The following is a 19223-nucleotide window of genomic DNA, read 5'->3' on the forward strand; positions in this document are numbered from 1 at the left end:
AGGAATTATGCAGTGTCCCAACCTATGAAATTGACAGACTCCCAATCTCAACTACTTGCTACTATTACTACTACTACTACTGGCAGCTGGCAATGATTTAGTGTTCATCTTGTTCCAGGCTCTGTTTTAAGTCATTAACATGGATTATCCAATTTAAGTTTCATGAGGTAGGTAGTGTGTTTACCCTATTTTTGAAGGGATGGAGACAGAGTGAGGTTAAGTGAATTGCCCACAATCACACAGTTACTTAGTGGTAAAGCCAGAATTTCCACTTAAAAGCCAGTGCCCACACTCTTCACACTATGCTCTGCTGCCTCCAGACTAGCCAAACTTGAAAGAGGGATCCCTGGGAAGAAGCAGATGGCACTTCCCTCCATCCACACCCTGGAGACCTCAACCCTACCTTCTCCTGGTTGGCCTCTGAATCGATGCTGTTGAGAGCATTTTCCACACGGGCCAGTCGACCAGAGAGTGACAGCAACAGGTTGACTACTTTGTCCAGGTCCCCAATAAACAAACGGTATTTTTCAAACTCATTGGATTTGCAGACGGCTTTTAGGTTGGTCTCCACCTCCTCCCCAAGGGCAGAATTGGCAGTGATGTCCTCCAGCAATCCTCGCTGGGCCTCCTGCAGGACAGAAAGTTTTCTGCCAATGCTTTCGATGAGCTGAATCTAGGAGAAATAAACAGGAGAAGCAAAGGATGAGAATGGGGACTGACAGAAACGGATCTGTCCCTGGAACCGCTGTTTTGAGATCTAAATAACCGAAGGCGGGCTCTACCCTAGTCACTGCAAACAAAGGAAACCTGAGCAATTCCAGTTTTCTGGACAGGCACCTTCTTTCCCATCTCTTCAGATCTGCTAGCAATCAAACTTCTTGGCATTAGATGACTGGTACCCATTGGCTAGTTCTCGTTTGCCAAATGTAACTTACTAAATACTTGCTGAGGCTATTTAATAAACAGGAATGCTTGTGAGAGCATAGGTAAGAAAAGCATTGCCATCAAGTGTTTGCCTATTACTTCATTCATTCTCCTTCAATCCCTTTCAGTACCTCTGATGTTGATGACACTGTGCTAGATCTTCCCCCACTCAGCTTGGCTCTTGAGGCCTTTTGGATAAAAGTGTGAGTCCTGGAGTCATAATGACTAGGTTTGACTGCTAGCTCTGCCACTTCTTAGCTGTGTGACCTTAGGTGAATTTCTGTATGGAGTTTTGCTTTCTTTATCTGCAGAATGGGGTAACTGCAGTACCTACTTCACTGAATTGTAATAAGGGTTCAGTGAGATAATGCATGCCAAGGGTTTAGCACAGACTAAGTGCTCAATAAAAGCAGCTGCTATGATTATGATTCAGTCTGGCCTCACCTTACCATTCTAATCTCACTCCTCAGAACCTCTGAGGATTAGCCCCCTCATGCTGTGTTCACAACACTCATTCTTATATTCCTGATTTGCTTATGCAGTTTTGCCAGCTCTTTATCTCTTCCTTCACTTTGGCTATTCCCATTCTTTCTTCAGAGCCCAGCTTTGCCCCTACCCTCCCTGCTGGAAGCCCCTGCCCCCATAACTCCTCTCTCAATGATCTTTTTCTTTTCTAAACTCTCCAGTCTTTTAGAATGAGAACCCTTGAGTGTAATTTGAGGTTGTTCAGTTTCTGTTTCCTGTGTGTGCATCTGATCCCTCTCCTACTACTGATTGTAAGTTTCTCAAGGGAAGGACTGCTTGTGTCTTCTGATTTGTCTCCCCTATAGGTGTAACCAGTTGTGGGACTGCACTCATAGGAAGGTAGTGTGGTAGAGTGGAGTTTTAGAGTCAGAGATGCCTGGATTCCAATTCCACCTCCTCCAAACTGTGTGACCTTGGGCAAGATACCCATTCCCACTGAGACTTCTGTTTCCTCATCTGTAAATTGGAGAAGTGCCCTCCACCAACCCTCCATTGTTGTGAGGGTTAGATGTGATCACAGGAGTAAATAAAGTACTTACTATTGTGCCTGGCACATTAAGTGCTCAATATATGTTTATTGATGCTGTTACTACTACTACTACTACTATTACTACTACTACTACTACCACCACCACCACCACCACCACCTGGCACTCTGAGCTAATGGATACCTGTCTACCTGCAAGGTCCTGACAAGAATAGACCTGTCCCAGATTGCTCCCACCCTTTGCAGTCAGTATTGCATTATGGTCAATGGCATGGACTCTAGTGCCAGACTACCTGGGTTTGAACCCCATCTCTGCCACAAAGTAATGGTGTAAACTTCAGCAAGTTACTCAACCTCTCTGTGCCTCAATTTCACCATCTAAAAGATGGGGTAAAAATATTACTTACCTCATAGTGTTGTTATGAGAATGAAATGAGTTAATACATACTACATGCTTAGAATAGTGTCTTCTATATAGGAAGTATGCTTCAGTGTTTTATTACTATTCCTGCTCAGGCATTCTGGGAGCATAAGCTTGTAGTTATGTAGAGTATGTTCTTTTCTTGTCCTTTATTTAGAGATGTCCGAGGTGACAAAGGACAAGAGAGCCTGCTCTGGGTCTGGGCCAGGTGTCATAATTCAGAACTGGTCAGAAGTCAGGAGCTCACCATGATCTTAGTGTAAAGTGTAATAGGTTTACATTTAGGGAAATTTCCAAAACCCACTGGAAATTAAGGATCAATGATATGAATGAGGCAACACAATTAGATGCCAAGAAGCTCCCAGTTATATCCGCACCCTCTGCTTTCCCAAACAAAACTCAGTGCCAGGGACAAGGGAGGGCTGGGGGCCAAATGATCAACTTGGAAAATCACCTACCTTCCCCCAGCTCTTAGGTCCCATAGATCTGGAAGTAAGAAAGTGGACAGAGCCCTTTGTTTCTCAGCACTTGGGCTTTATAACCTGAACTTCAACTCTGGGGAAAGAGTAGTGGATAGAGCTGTGGAGTCATCACAGACCCAGCTAGAGCTGAGTGGCTTTTCTGGGATATTACAAATTGGTGACCTTCCTCACCTATTTTCCTCAGAGACAAAAACTGTCTTAGCCCACCCACAATCACTTCAAGTCACTATCTGCTGTTCTGTGCTTTGCCATTTCTGATCATGTCTCTCTTCTCCTCATCAGACGTTTATTAGGTTTGCTCCTAATAAAAAAAAATCCTGGGTGAGCCAGGAGCAGCCCTGTCATACTTAGGAAACATGGAATCCAAGGAAGCAGGCACCTGGATCAATAAAACTTTGATGCCACCATGCTTCCTATTCTTTCCCTGACATTTTGCTTCAGATTGGAAAGTGGTGGGGGTCTCTTGCAAATGGCCTTGAGCTTTTGTGCAGGTCATGTCCTGAATAAGAAATATGGGCAGAAGAGCAATTTGCATTGAGTTCAGATGTCTACAAAGTGGTAAATTGGGCCTTTGAGGTTGCCATGGAAACCCTATTTGCTTATGAAATAAAAGGGGTAAGTGCAGGGAGGGCAAAGTGATTCCAGGAATTTGATTAGAAACCCAGGCTAGTGGTACTTAGAGGAAGAAAGGGGAGGCTTCAGAACAACATCATCTCCATTTACCTATTTTAGTACTTTTAAGAGATGATTGACTATCCTTGCAAATAAATATTAAAGTTGACTGGCCTATAATTTTTCCTTTTCTTTCTTGGCCAGTCTGCTCTCTCTTTGAAAGTTACACAGAATAAAATCAATGGCTGCCATTGGTTAGAGCTTACTGGCAAAGACTCTGATGTGCCTTGGGTAGCGAGTTACTTACAAGGCTGGCTTATTTCAGAGTAGAAAGTCAGACAGTCTTGACTTTGAGTCCTGGATCAACACTTAGTCTGTAACCCTGGGCAATCTGGTCCTCTCAACTGGTAAAAGGAAGACAGTAATGTCTATCTTATAGAGTTGGTTTTAGGATTTGAGAGACACTGTGATGATGATGATGATGATGATTACTATACTATTATTACTATAATTGAGTGGATCAAAAAGAGACTGCAGTTACACTTGTGAGAAACCCAGACAGGCTATTTGATTTCCATATTGAAAATACAGGAATGTACCAAGATATTCTGGATTGTGTAGAGGGCAGGTCAACCTCCAGACACACTCAAGCTAAATGCAGTAAATCTCTAAGGCATGCCAAAAACTTCACCTTTTTTTGAGCCAGTTCGTGGTCAATTTCCTCCTCTCCCAGGCCAATCTCTGCCATCTCGGGTTGGTCTTTCAACTTGTTCAGCAGCTCTGCTTTGGCCACGGAAATATTGTAATAAGCTGAATAAGAGGTAGGGATCCCTGGGGCACCTTGAGGAGGTGAGAAGTGCTGAAACTCTTGTCTGTGGAAACAAAAAAATGAGCATTTGAGCACCTCTGTTGACAGCCTGCTGACCTTTCTGCTCCTTAATTTCCTCATTTATAAAGTGGGACCCCGCTTCACCAAGGAGTCATAAAATAAGGAAATAATGGACGGGGAGGCACTGTTCAAACATAAACAGCCCATGTGAAGGCTCTCTAGAAACCAAGTCAAGGCCAACTTTAAGAACTTAGAAGGCTGTTTCTACATCCCTGACTTCCACAGCTGGGGGGACTTCTTTAGAGGTCAATGGGTTTGGTCATTAACACCCCAATAAAATCCAGAAAAACCTAGCAGGCCCCTAAAGTTCCAGGCTTCTGATCATCAGTGATTCCCCTTGGTTCAGGGTCCCAGTATATGGATCCCGTGGGAGGGGCTAGGTGGTAGGGACATGTCTGAGACCTTAGCTATTTGTCCTCTAAGGCTGTTGGGCTCCAGCCTACCCATCCTGGATGCCAGCCCAACCTGGCTCTATCTAGTCTGCTTGCTTATAAAGGCACCCCTGGCTTTCCTGGACACGCTCATCATTTTCACCTTTCCTGGTGGTGCCACTCCTGCTTGAAATAACCCCTCCACTGCATCTCTCCCACAGCAAAGAGGTCACCCATGACCTCAGCAGTGGTCACCGTGTTGGAGGATGAGTTTAGCACCCCTGCCAGAGACTTTTCACGGCCCACCACATCTCTCATGAGCTCTTCTGAGATTGCCTGAGGTGGGGCAGGCCTTTGGCCTGAGAAGGGATAACACCTCTCAACTTCTGGTATATCCCCAATGGTCCCAGCCTCCTCCATGGTTGCAGAATGAAATGGGGGGAAATGGAACCAGTGGTGCCCAGGGGCTTGACAAGTGTAACAGCAGACCCTGTTGTCTTGGGTTCACTGAAGCCTGCGGGGTTGAGGTGCTGCTTCTCGGAGCCCCAGCCCATGAAAGAGAACTGCTCCTCAGGAAACAAGTAGCTCTGGCTCCATGCTGGCTTAGGTTTGGACTCTTCTGCCATCAAAGCTTCTGGTCTGATGTGAGGAAAGAAATGAAATGCTTCAATGTTAGGGTTCAGTGATGGAGGGGCAAATAATTCCGCCTATGTTTTATAAGAGGGGGAGACCCACCCCCACTATGTTCTTGTTGCCTACCAGCCATCCCTACCCTCCACCTGTCTGTGTCACTGCCCCTTCACTAACCTCTAGCTGTTTGAAAGGAAAAATAGGAGAAACTCATTAGTCATTTTTGCAGCTATTTGCAGCTCTTAGATAAAGGTCAAAAATAATGGGTAAAAGGCTCCACAGCTATTTACTGATTCATGCTATGCTGTCTCCTAATTCATCACACAAAAGAAATTTGGGCATGCCAACATTGCTCATCCTAGGTATTCATTTTACATGTAGGTTTTTAAGCTGATAGCACTGATAAAAGAGCACTACTAGCTAACATTCACATAGTGCTTACTATACCCAGGAGCTGTCCTAAGATATATATATGTGTATGTGTATGTGTGTGTGTGTGTGTGTGTGTGTGTGTGTGTGTGTAAATATAGACATAAAATGTAATGCTCATGACAACCATTTTATGGATAAGGAACATGAGGCACTGAGAGGTAAAGTGACTTTCCCGGGATCACGACAGTAAATGGCAGACCCGTGATTTAGAGCTAGGTACCTAACTCCAGAATCTGTGCTTTTAGCCACTATACTATACTGTCAAAGGATCAACTTGACATCACATAAAACCCTGCATGTAAGGAATTTTCTGGTTGGACTGTATCTATGTTAGCAGAGAAGAGAGAACATTCTGGAGGAAATATAAATGTATGAATTTAGGGAATTCCTACCTATAAGAAAAATATTTAGGGGCATCTGTGCGAGTTGAAAGTTAGAAAGTACTGAAAGAAAGCACAGAATTTTTTTTTTTAAAAAAGGATGTGGCTATCTGTCAATTATATCTCAATAAAACTGGAGAAAAATTTTGAAAAAGGATGTGCTAATTAGAGACTCAGTTCCCTAGTAGACATGGCCCTGTACTATATTATAGTGTATCATATCAGGCACTGTGTTCTAGGGCTCCTTTCCTCATACTCTCCATTAATAGGGCAGAGGTTATAGGAGATCTATGAGAACATAATTTGACCCTGATAATGAACTTTGTTGCAAAAATAAGATTCCTTCTCCTGAGCACTGAGAGAAAATGCATAGAGTCCATAAAGCAAACTATACCTGTAATTGAATCAGAGTTATCAGATTTAACCAATGCTCAATAATTCCACTCACCTGCTTCTACATGTATCCTGACACTTTGTAACTAAAGAGTATGTGGGTTACAGAGAGACTCTAGTTTAACGTGGCTGAAATTAGGACGTCTTTTTTTTTTTTTTGCATTTGAGTTTCAAAATATTACACATCTACTTGCCCTTAACACTACTTTCCCTTACAAAACCTTAAAGACACTTCCTGCTGGGTAGAACCCTGTGCTCTCTGAGGGTCTGGGATAGGATCTTCTTGAGGAGCCCAGAGATCCTGGGGTGATGTAGTTGGCTACCTGTGATCTTCTGCAACTTAATTTATATCCCTGTGCCTCACTTTTCTCATCTAAAAACTGTAGGAAACTAATGGTATCTATTTCATAGGCTTGTTGTGAAGATTAAATCAGTCAATACACAAATGTGCTTAGAACAATACTTGGCACATAGTAAAGAGGCAAAAAATATTAGCTATGTCGGGAATGATGTTTTTCCTTAAATCTCCATCACTCAAAGAAGCATCTATAATTGATTTTTTGCAGCCACAAGCCAGGCTTGTGTGCAAACAAATGTTTCGCCTTGCATCCCATAGTCATTAAGAAAAAAAAATCTGTGGAACAAGTTACAAGATCTCTAGTAATAGCAATTTCCTTCTCTCTGGACAAGGTGCCAAGATGAATGGAGGTACATAAAGGAGGAAGGACTAGGAGGCTGAAAGGGGTAAGCCTGGGGCCTGTAACTACTACCTCTGGTACACATTGCCTTCCAGGGGACAGGAGGTCTGAGTAAAGGCCTGGCTACTGCAGGAACCAGATCTCCCTGAGAGAGGCTGCGTAGGATGGCAAAAGAAGCATGGATTTTGGAGTAAGATCTGGCTTTGGGTCTTTTCTGTGTAATTCTGAGTTAGGTAGTCCCTTATTTTACTCAGCTTTAGTTTCCGCATCTGTCAAATGGGAATAATAATGGCCCATAGGGCCATTGGGAGAATTCAATGAAATAATAGATATAAAATGACTAGCAGTGTCTGAAACATATCAAATGCTTAATACGTGATCATTCATTCATTTATTCATTCTTCAGAAATATTAAGTGCCTACTATGTGCTAGGTTGCCTTCTCTTCTCTCTGCTGTGATAGGTAACAATCCACAGTCACTTTCCACAAATGTTTTCTAATTACAATAAGAATACTTCCCAGCTAGATGGGCAGCTTGAGAAGCAGCCACTAGGGATCTGACAAATTCTCATAGTGTCTGGGAGCCAGGCCCTGTAAGTGCTGTGCCTGTGGCACCTTAGGCTGGAAAACTTGTCAACTAGCTCCAGATAGCCAAGTAATGGATTTGTCCATCAGTAAAAGACACAATAACAAGGTACTTCTAATAGCAACAAGTCTCAGGCAAGTTCCTTCTGTAAAGGTATTTAAAGAAAGCACTAAAAGGATAGACACCTGCCCCTCATCACCATCCACAGCAGAGAGTTGGTGGAGCTCTCTGCAGGAGGATTGGCAGAGCCGAAAGCCAAAGCTCTTTTGTTTTGGAGCAAAGAGGACAACCACACATTGTGGGGCACGCCAATGAGCACTGGCAGAGTGAAAGGAACAGTTCTGTGGCCAGAGTACACTCCTTCTTTGGCCTCTCTGCCCAGACAGCTGACCCTCTCAACTACCACTTTTGGTACTACCATTTGCCCACTGAAGCAAATGCAAAGAGGCAGAGGAAACAAGCGTGGGGGTGATGGAGAAAGTGGAAGATGGAAAGAATGCCTTTGGCTGTTGTAAGGAATGGTCAGGGCATAAAGCATCCAACCCCAGGAACGCCTTTGATGCTGGGGGTGGGGGAAGAGTTTAGAAGCTCAGACAGGTCCTAGAGCAGAGGCAGGTCAGGTTGTGAGCTGGCCTCTTGTTCTAGAGAGCAAGCAGCAGAAAAGGCAGTAAAGGACCTGAGCCAGGCTTCTGGAAAAGGCCACAAGGCAATAAGGGTTTAATGCCTTATTGCTCAGGGGCCAGAAACTGATGCATACCTTAAAGACAAACTAGAAAAAAATAAATATAGTACCTTGATAGTGATATTTAGGGATAAGAACATCAATGACATTTACTGAGTACCTACTATGTGCTAAGTATGGGGCTATGTCTTTTACGTGGATTATCCTCATATTCACAACAACCATGTATCATCATGCCCATTTTCCAGGTGAGAAAACTGAGGCTGGAAATAGTTTAATTGACCAGCCCAAGGTCACACAGCTGGCAAATGGTGAAGGTGGAATTCAAACTCATGCTGCCACCTCTTCAGGGACCTAACGTCTTTCATAAGCACTTACTTGGGGGAATCAGTGGTCTCCTGCTCTGATGTTCTCCAAAGCCCACCAATGCCATAATAGCAAGGGGGCAGAGCCTTCTCAGCTTGAGATCCCAAATGGCCCCTTACTGGAGGCAGGAAATTGCTGGAATGGAGAGCAAAGGACTCTTGCTCTGCTGGAAGGCTTTGTGAGCCCTGCCTTGAAGCCTCCAGGTGGCCAAAGCCCAGCGGTTGGGGCTGCTCCAGGACCTCCTCAGGATTGAGGGCACTGGAACCAGTGGTTTCTGAACTGAAATACTGGGGTGGCAGCTCCTCCTCCTCCCCCTCCTCCTCCTCCTCTTCTCTCTTCCTCTTCTTCCTCTTCCTCCTCCTCTTGCTGCTGCTTTTGCTGCTTCTGCTGCTGTTGCTGCTGCTGCTGGGCTGCACGAAATAGCCTGTACTTCTCCCAGTTGGGAGGAGGAGGGCGAGGAGGAGGAAAGGCCTTCTTCCTGGCACCCAGAGGATCTGGCTGGATCTCATCAACTTTGGTAAAGGGCTCCTTCCTATGCTGCCCCCAGGCCCGGGAGCTCTGAGGATCCAAGCTGATGTGGCTCTCTGAGAAGGCCCGGCTGCGCAGTGGGCGGGGCACGGAGGCTAGGGAGCTCTCCTCTTCATAAACGGAGGTTTCCTCTGGTTTTTTTGAGGAGTGCTTGAAGTCTCCAAGGAGGTCAAGAGAAGAGATTGCTCGGTAGCTTGACAAGTCCAGTGCTGGGTTCTCAAAGCAAGGATGGAAGGGGGTTGCCCATGAAAAGCTAGCCTTGGAATGAGCCATTTCCCTGCAAAACAGCAGATAAAGGTTGTACAAAGCAAGCACGTTGCAGATGGTCCCATAATTTTGGATAACATCATTTATATAAAATTTAAAACGGCCACAAAACAATATAATATAGGTAGTAAGTGTAGTAATAATAATATATGATATATAATACTGATAGCTAACACTTACTGAGTGCATACTAAGTGCCAGACACTGTTTTAAGTGCTTTCCATGTCTTAACTTATTTAATGCTCACAATAACCCTAGGAAGTAGCTATTATTATTGTCCTGATTTTAAAGCTGGGGAAACTGAGGCATGGGCAGGTTAAGTCATTGCTCAGGGTCATAAAGCTGGTAAGTGGCAGAGCTAGGATTTGAACATGGAGAGTCTAGCTCCAAAGTCTGGATATACACACCACCCCACTCAAATGTGCTGTGTTCTGGGGCTTGCAAGTGTGGTTATCCTGCTACATCTGTTGTTTTTGTTTTGTTTTTAATTATGAAACATTTCAAATGTTTAAAAACATACAGAGATCGTTATAATAAATATTCATGTTCCCACCTACTGCCCACAATTAGCACATTTTAATACTTTACCATCTATGCTTCATGAATTTTTAAAATAATAATATCCTTTGTTTCACTCCCCACTTCTATTCCCCTGCTGCCTCTCTACATGCAAGCTATATCATGAATTTGGCATGTATACTTTCTGTCCATGTTCTTATACTGGTACCAAAAAACACTGAGCATGCCATTCACAAATATCTGCTATTTTGGATTTAAAATATATCTTTCTAATGCAATTCCAATCAGAATTCTCACCAGGACTTTTAACTATAGAATTTTTGTGTTAACTTGCAAAATAAAGCAGGATATGGTAGTCCCCATTTGTCCGCTGTTTCATTTTCCAAGGTTTCAGCTACATGTAGTCAACCACAGTCCAAAAAATAGTAAATGGAAAATTCCCAAAATAAACAATTCATAAGTTTTAAAGTGCACACTATTCTGAGTAGTGTGATGAAATCTCCCGCCGTCCTGCTCCATCCTGCCCAGGAACTTAAATCATCCCTTTGTCCAGAGGATCCCACCCATTAGTCACTTAGTAGCTGTCTAGGTTATCAGATGGACTGTCACAGTGTCACAGTGCTTGTGTTCAAGTAACCTTTATTTTACTTAAGAATGGCCCCAAGGCCTAAGAGTAGAGATGCTGGCAATTTAGATCTGCCAAAGAGAAGCCGTAAAGTGCTTCCTTTAAGTGAAAAGGTGAACGTTCTTGACTTAATAAGGAAAGGGAAAAAATCATATGCTGAGGTTGCTAAGATCTATGGTAAGAATGAATCTTGTATCCATCAAATCATGAAGAAGGAAAAAGAAATTCGTGCCTGCTGTCATACCTCAAACTGCAAAAGTTACAGCCAGAGTGCATGATATGGGCTTAGGTAAGATGGAAAGGCATTAAATTTGTGGATGGAAGACATGAACAGAAAGCATGTTCCTACTGACAGCAACGTGTTGCGCCAGAAAACATGGAGCCTATACGAAGACTTCAGCAAGGGATCCCCTGAAACAAGTGACTTCAGCCATTTACTGCAAGTAAGAGATGGTTACAAAGATTTAGGAATAGGTTTGGACTGAACAACAGGAAAGTTACTGGAAAGGCTGCATTTGTCGATGAAGAAGCCACTGCCACGTTTCTGGCAGAGTTGAGGAAGTTGATCAAGGAGAGAGACAGAATTCATATAACTTTTATTACAGTATATTGTTATAATGTTCTATTATTAGTTATTACTGTTAATCTCTTACTCTACCTAATTCACAAATTAAACTTTATCATCAGTATGTATGTATTTAAAAGAAACATAGTATATATAGGGTTCAGTACTATCTGTGGTTTCAGGCATCCACTGAGGGTCTTGGAATATATCTCCCACAGATACATGAAGACTACTGTATAATAAAAAACATATTTTGCTACAGAAGAAATGGGGGGTAAGTAAGGCATAAAGCATAATATAAAGCAATTATAATTAGAACTGTTTTACTGACTAATAGAACATAATTGAAAGTCCAGAAACCTATCAAACTATTTATAAAAATGTCATATATAATTCACCTTCCATAACAAGAAGATAAAGATTATTTAATAGATATTTTTGAGACAATTGCAGAGCAGTGTTATTTGGAGCTGCACCATATATTATATACCAAAATAAATTTCAGATTCAAGAGTTAAGGGTGTGTGTGTGTGTGTGTATAAAATTTTAATATGTGTTATATGTGTATATATGTATATATATTATATAGTTATAAGAAAAAACTATCAGAAAACTTTAAAACTATGACTTGTGAGGTGAAATAAGACTCTCATCTCATAAGTAATAGAAAAGTATATGCAAGGAAAACAAGTCCAGGTTTATTTAAATATGTATAAAAAGTTAAACTTCTGTATAATAAAGAGGGACCAAAGCAAAGGACATCTCTTTAATCTCTGAGTTTAAAGAGTTAAGCCCTCTAAGCCAGAAGATCTGGTTTCCTGCTGTAGTCTGTGAGCAATCAGCATCATGCTAAGTACTGCCTAGTGACAGGAAATTCCAGCAGTTCAATTAAATCATCAGACAGAATATCCATTCAGTAGTCACATTGAAGACTGAGAATATTTCCTCAAAAAATAATAATACACATAATGGTGGCCCAGGTCAGATAGAATGGAAAGCAAAATCTCCTTCATTCCCCTCATCTGCAGTCCCCATCCTGGCTAGCTCATCCCTCATGTAGATCAGAAATTCATAGCCACACATCCCCATTCTCTTCTCATTTGGACCTTAGCCCACCTATAGCTCCTTAAGATTATAATAATCCCTTGTGTACAAACTGTTCCACCTGGCATTTCCTCCCTCAGGAAACAAACAAGGTGGTGAGTGGGAAGTAATAGGATGATAAATGCTATCAGGCAGAGAGGCCTTTCCTGACCACCTTATCTAAAGTAGAGACAACTTATCCTTAATTATCATTTTTCTATTTTGCCTTTCTCAGAGCATACACCCCCACAAGGGCCGAGATCTTGTGTGTCTCATTCATCTGGTACCTACTGCCTGGCACATAGTAGGCATTCAATGAATACTTAATAACTGAGCTAATTCCCAAAAAACCCCCAAGGACCATGATACTCATATCATAAAAAAAGTTGAATTAAAGGCAAAAAGCAATAAACAAGACAAAGAAGGGCACTATAATATTAATGATTAGAAATCACAATTAAGATCTAATTACCCTGAATCTTTATGTACCAAATAACGTAGCATCAAAATTCATAAAGCAAATATGTAGAAAATGCAAAGGTAGAAAAAGCAGAAACAAAATATAAGACTTTTTCAGCTGATGACAATACTGTATCTAGTCACAATAACACTAGAAATTAATAGCAAAATGAAAAACAAATACTTCTAGCACACAGAAAATAAAAGGGAGAAAATATCCCCCACTCTAGTCAAAGAGGAGATCTAATCTAAAATTGTAGACTACCTAGAAAATACCAACAATGAAAATATCAGAAGCAAGAGGATGTGGTTGATTAAAGCAATGATTAAAGGAAAATTGATAGTCTTAAATACTTATATTAATACATAAAAACAAATTAACATAAATGAATTATGCTTTCAACAAAAGAAGTTAAGAGCCACAAAAACAGACCTAAGCAAAGCAGAAATAAAACTAATGGCAGAAATTAATACACTAGAAAACAAATGATAGAACTAATAATTAAAGCCAAACCTTTCTTCAAAAGAAAATACAAAACCATAAAACAGATAGACCTTTTGCTAATTTAATTAAAAACCCTAAATGTGCAAAATTAGAAATGGAGAAATAACCACAGTTACAAAGTAAATGAAAAGAGTAAGAGAACACTTTGCTCTACTCTATGAAAACAGATTTGAAAACTTAGTTTTCTAGGAAAACATAATTACCAAAACGAATTGCAGAAGAACGAAAATATCTAAACCACCAGTTATCATAGGAAAAAAATTTGATAAATTTGACCAAAAAAACAGCACACTCCCATGATCTTGTGTTAATTCTACCAACCTTCAAGGAACAGACAACCTCAATGCTATTTACGCTTTCTAGATTCTGGAATCTAGAGAATAGTGGGAGAAGAAAAGAATCCTGCATAACATCAATACCAAAACCCAGCAACTAGAACATACATAAAGGAAGACCAGAGACCATTCTCACTGAAGAATACTAATGCAAAACTCACTGTTTTTTGCATTTAAAAACATAAATATTAGAACATTAGTAGATATAAGTAATTTATTAATAAACTACCAACACATATTAATGGTGAATGCTCAAAACAATTCTTTCTGAGAAGGGTGCATGATCCAAAAAGTTGGAAACCATTGGTCTGAGGCAGTTGTTCCTAATAGAAGTGGCTCTTAATTGGAATTACCTGAAGATGCTCTTTAAAATCCAAATTCCTCGGCTCCACTTCTATCAATAGAAATTGAGATTTAGTACCTCTGTGGTGGAGCCCAGGAATCTACATTTTAAACAACTTCCCAAAGGGATTCTAATACCAGTGGTTCAGGGATCATACTATGGAAACAAAGGTCCAGGGTGAAAAAGATGGGAGTGTTGTGGTTTGGAGGTAGAGGTTTGGGGATAGAGTTATTTGTTCCAGTTAGGTTGGTTTCCAATCTGTACAGTATGTGTCCCACCCCTCAGCACACACACTCCTACCTTCTGTCCTTGCCTCTCCTGTTCTTCCCCACCTTCATCTCTAATCTAGATCTTATGAGATGCAGGTGGTGAAAGCAACGTCTCCAGAGGCTCAAGTTGGGCCAATGTCCTGCAGCTGTGGTGAGAAAAACCCTGCTCCATGATAGTCATCAAATTCAGCACTCTTTCCTTGCCAGGGCACAGGAAAGGCAACAGAGCAGAACACAAAGAACACAGTGTTAGAAAGACTTGGGTCTGAATTTCAGTAAAATTTAAAAATCTGCCTCCAGAACCCAAAAGCTGCATGACCTTGAGGAAAGTATTTAATTTACCTCAGTTTCAGTAAAATATCTATCTTAACAAAGCTGCTGTGAGGATTAACCATATAAAATAAAAGGGACCTAGCAATGATGCTGGGTACATGGAAAATTGATTAATAAATGACAGAACTATGCTTATTATTAGAGTGAAGTCCTTACTCAGGGCCACTGCATATGGTTGTGCAAACTGTGCAGTGTACAGCCTTCACTGCTGTATGCTTCAGCCCCGCTCCTTGTTCCCATCAAGGGAGTTGAACTGCACTGTCCCCTGGTTAATGTTCAGCCCTGCTTAATAGCCAAGAAACCAAGAGGCCTGGGGTCCCAGCTCAGCTACATGGCTGCCGGGCCAGGAGGCCCTAGATAACCAAGGATTTTAATCCTAGGCTCATTCACTCACTCTTCTCATCTACTAAAAGGGAGAGAGAATAAAAGGCAAGTTTTGGCTTAAAAGCAGTGTGACGATCAACAAGACTAGATATTCTATGTTTTCTTGTTTAGGTATGAATCACTTATGTCAGCGTTACAGAATTTACCTCTAAGTAGCCAACTCCAGAACCAGTTGGAAGAAAAGAGCACACCCTTCTAGGGACATTTGGTGCACCAATTTATGGCACTGTGACACCACCCTGAGGCACTAGGCTCTAGCAAGGCAACCTGGAAATTGCTATTCTCTGCATCAATCCTAATTTCAAAAGCACTGCTCTCCCACCGACACAGCTTGTGTAAGGGCAGCCTGAACCTTGCAGAGTCATTTACATCAGGGGAGCAGAACTAGGCAAGACTCCAGAAAAGGGGAAGGACTGCCCTCGATGGGACCAGCTGGGCCAATGTGTGTACAAGTCATCCAAGCTGTCATTCAGTATTACACTGTGCAAGGTGACCAGATCTCAGGGGAGCAAAACCCGTAGCCCTTGCTTTCCAGGCACAAATAGCTGAAGCAGACTGGTGAATGGGAGGCTTCCATTGAAGTGTGTCAGGCTCAAGCCAAGGATATTGGTCTCTAGAGGCCCTAGTTTCAAAGGGCTCAAGCCACCTATATGCAGAGAAATCTAAATCTACAACTCTTCTTTGGGATGAAGTAAGGATTCTTCCCTAGAGTGGAGGATAAGGAGCTAAATTAAGGGAAAAGAACTATGGTTTCTTACATCTTACTTACTATGTGTCACACAATGTTGTAGGCACTTTCATGTAGGTATTTCTATTAATCTTCACACCAGCTCATTGAAGTAATTACCATTAGTGCCAGTTTGCAGGTGAGGATCCTGAGGCTTAGAGAGGGTCATTAATTTTCCCAGCTATTAAGAAGTAGTAATGTCCAGACTGAAACTTGCCTTATCTGGCTCCAAGGGAAATCCCACTGAAGCAAGGACTTCTGAGTTAAGGCAAAAGGTACTTGCACTACATTCATCCCCAAGGTGTTCTCAAAGACTTTAGCTCCTTGCTGAAGAGAGGGGAGGAAGCATGAAAGCTAAGTCTGAGAAAGGGCTTTGTTGACACCAGCAAGGGGCCTACATCTCAAAAACAAAAGCAAATCGTGTGCCAAGTCCTGGGCTGTTCTTCTCTTTTCCTCTTGGCACAGGTTGCCTGTTCTTCTGATGAATAGATTTTCCCCTTTTGTTACTATCTTTTTTTGGGGGGGAGGGGCTCATAGTAATTGAAAATGCAAACCAGTATTTTCAGAGACTGAAAAATCTCCTCCCGCCTCCTCCTTAGGCCTTTTGAAGTTTTCTTGTTTGGAATTTTTATTTTTAACCTCACCACAATAGCTTGGCATTCCAGGATCTCAGCAGCAAGAGTGCACAGTCCCAGCCCCTCTCCCCTTCCCCTTTCCTGGGCAGCCAAAAGATAAGACTGCTCCAAGAGAAACAGCCACTCCCAGCTTATTGCTGAAGGAAATATTTACAAGATCCAGGAAGTGAGATACAAGGAGGCTACACAGGGAGGGGAGAAGGGCCCAGAGAGCTTGTTGTTGCCACCCTTCTCCGCCTCTGGGGCCACAGAACTTCAAGCAAGGAACAATTAGTCTGGCAACAGCAAATACAAGTGGCAGGACTCACTCTGAGCCTTCTACAGCCCCCAGGAGCCTGATGCAAAGTGTCCTTTGAAGAGATCAGAGAAGTCCTTGCTATATTGGGGCTGTCCTGGGTGAAGCTTAGATTCCTCTTTCCAATGACTCCAACTTGGAGTTCCCAAGAAGGTCTTCCCATTACTCCTCTGAACCCTACATAGTGTCACAGACATGGTGCTAAGGGATGGTAATGACCACTCTTGTTTACTCAGAGTCCACCATGTGTCAGGCACAGCACTGGACAGTTAACAGACTCCATCTCGTTTCACCCTGAAGACAATCTTCTAGCCTGAGTATTCTCTTGCCCATGTTAGAAATGAGACTCATGGAGGTTAAACAACTGAGGGAACATAAAGAGAATAAGCAGCCAGGAGAAGTTACAACTAAGGTCCATCTGACTCCAATGCCCACGCTTTTGCCAGCACAACATGCTGCCTCTTCAGCATTCTCATAACCTTCTCAAGAGATTTAATAAAAGACATTTTAGGGGCACGTGACACATTGTGGACGGGCCTGGAGGGTTTGATATCCATGAGAACAATTTAATGGAGGATCAGGCTGGCCGAGGTTATTGAGGCTCTATTCTCTAATAGGCAGTGGTTCTGAAACTTGAACATGCATCAGACTCACCTGGAAGGCTTATTAAAACATAGTTGGCTTAGTCCTACCCCCAGAATTTCTAATCTGGTAGGTCTGGGGCAGAGTGGAGAATTTTTATTTCTAACAATTCCCAGGATGATGATGGTATTGCTGGTCCCAGATCACACTTTGAGATCCACTGCTCTAAACAGTCATTATCTACCAAGTTCCCAACTCACCAGGGTATCTTAAGAGGTATAAAGCCATTAAAAAAAACTCTCAAGGAGTTCCCTGGTGGCACAGTGGTTAAGAATCCGCCTGCCAATGCAGGGGACACGGGTTCGAGCCCTGGTCCGGGAAGATCCCACATGCCGCAGAGCAACTAAGCCCACGTGCCACAACTACTGCGCCTGCGCTCTAGAGCCCATGAGCCACAACTACTGAGCCCGTGTGCTGCAACTACTGAAGCCTGCGTGCCTAGAGCCCATGCTCTGCAACAGGAGAAGCCACTGCAATGAGAAGAATGAGAAGCCCGCATGCCACAAGGAAGAGTAGCCCCTGCTCACTGCAACTAGAGAAAGCCCATGCACAGCAACAAAGACCCAATGCAGCCAAAAAAGAAAAAAAACTTTCAAAACGAAATGCATTTTAATTAACTATATACATACACCCATGTAACAAGTGCGATGAAGATTTACAAAATAAAATAATGGGAGGTCCATAAAGCTCTGGGAATCCTGATGCTATTTAAGGAAATTCAGTGCCCCACAATCATTAAACAATGGATGTGCCAGGGGAAGAGAGCAATTTTTGTATATTTGAGTCCTCATATATATCAGATGTTAATGTGCTAAATTTCGAAGACCTAAAATACAGTGGAATAAACTTAATACCAAAGTTATAAAGAACACGATTTTATCTCAGTTTAAAAGGCATTCTGGGTGCTCAATTATCAATGACAATTATTATCATAGAGTAGTTCTTTGGCATAAACATATTTAACATTTGAGGCTTTAACCCTTTGAGAGTAGCCCTAAAGATCCATGAAGTGTAATAACTGGTCATTTTGCAAAGGGTATGAATTTGACTTGCAAGGCCTCACAATACTGGTTTGTAGGGCAAGTCACCAAGCAAAGGAGGGAACCTAGTCAACCACTTGGCATTCCCATCTCAATGTGGCTTGATAGGTCTCTATTTGTTAACAAGGTACATAGGTGTGCAGTAACCATGGTAGAGAGAATATGTGCTTCTCTGTGAATAATGGCACTGAAATGCAAACTATTTGCAAACTAGTGCTGATGATGGAAGTGAAGAGAAATGTAACGGTCTTGAGAAAGTAATGGTTCTGAGTCAGATAATAAAATGTTCATTAGTGGGGGTGGAGAGGTTCTATGTTGTAGTAATGGTGACAAATTTGAAGATTCACAAATGTCTGGTGATGTACCCCCTCAGAAATGTCAAGTTCTCACAGATTTAGATAAGCAGAAGTGCTGGTTGATGGAGAATTCTAGCAAAACAAATTCTAGCTAACAGAGAGATCAAGCATGTCTGGTAAGTAACACTGTCTGTCATTGGTATGGGGATTTTTCTAAAGCCCTTGATCTTTAACTTTGCAGGCCTAAATCAAACCAATGTGAGCTGCCTCTTCTTCAGATTTTCTTTTTTATTATGAATTCCAGCAACTTGACATGTACCCAAAGAACACCATGTGCATTCAACTCCAGCTATTTACATTTTACCAGATGCCTTTCTGAATCTTCTTTGTGCAAGGCTACTATCAGATTCAACATGTGAGTTTAGAATTTAGCATTTTTTGTTGTTAATATTATTACAAATACCCATTTCTGTGTAAGACCCAATATTTGTATAC

General features: G+C 42.0%; 1 protein-coding gene across 1 annotated transcript in view; it reads right to left on the reverse strand.

Moving 5' to 3' along the window:
• SHROOM4 (shroom family member 4) overlaps nucleotides 1-19223 on the reverse strand; it is a gene marked incomplete at both ends in the record, with an annotated part of 202497 nt that overhangs the window by 765 nt on the left and 182509 nt on the right. Inside the window, 4 exon segments of the mRNA XM_079727446.1 lie at nucleotides 404-673; nucleotides 4143-4323; nucleotides 8891-9210; nucleotides 9212-9683. Of these exon segments, the coding sequence (XP_079583572.1) occupies nucleotides 404-673; nucleotides 4143-4323; nucleotides 8891-9210; nucleotides 9212-9683 (1243 nt within the window).

The sequence above is a fragment of the Hyperoodon ampullatus genome (assembly GCF_949752795.1).
Source record: "Hyperoodon ampullatus genome assembly, chromosome: X".
Taxonomy (NCBI): domain Eukaryota; kingdom Metazoa; phylum Chordata; class Mammalia; order Artiodactyla; family Ziphiidae; genus Hyperoodon; species Hyperoodon ampullatus.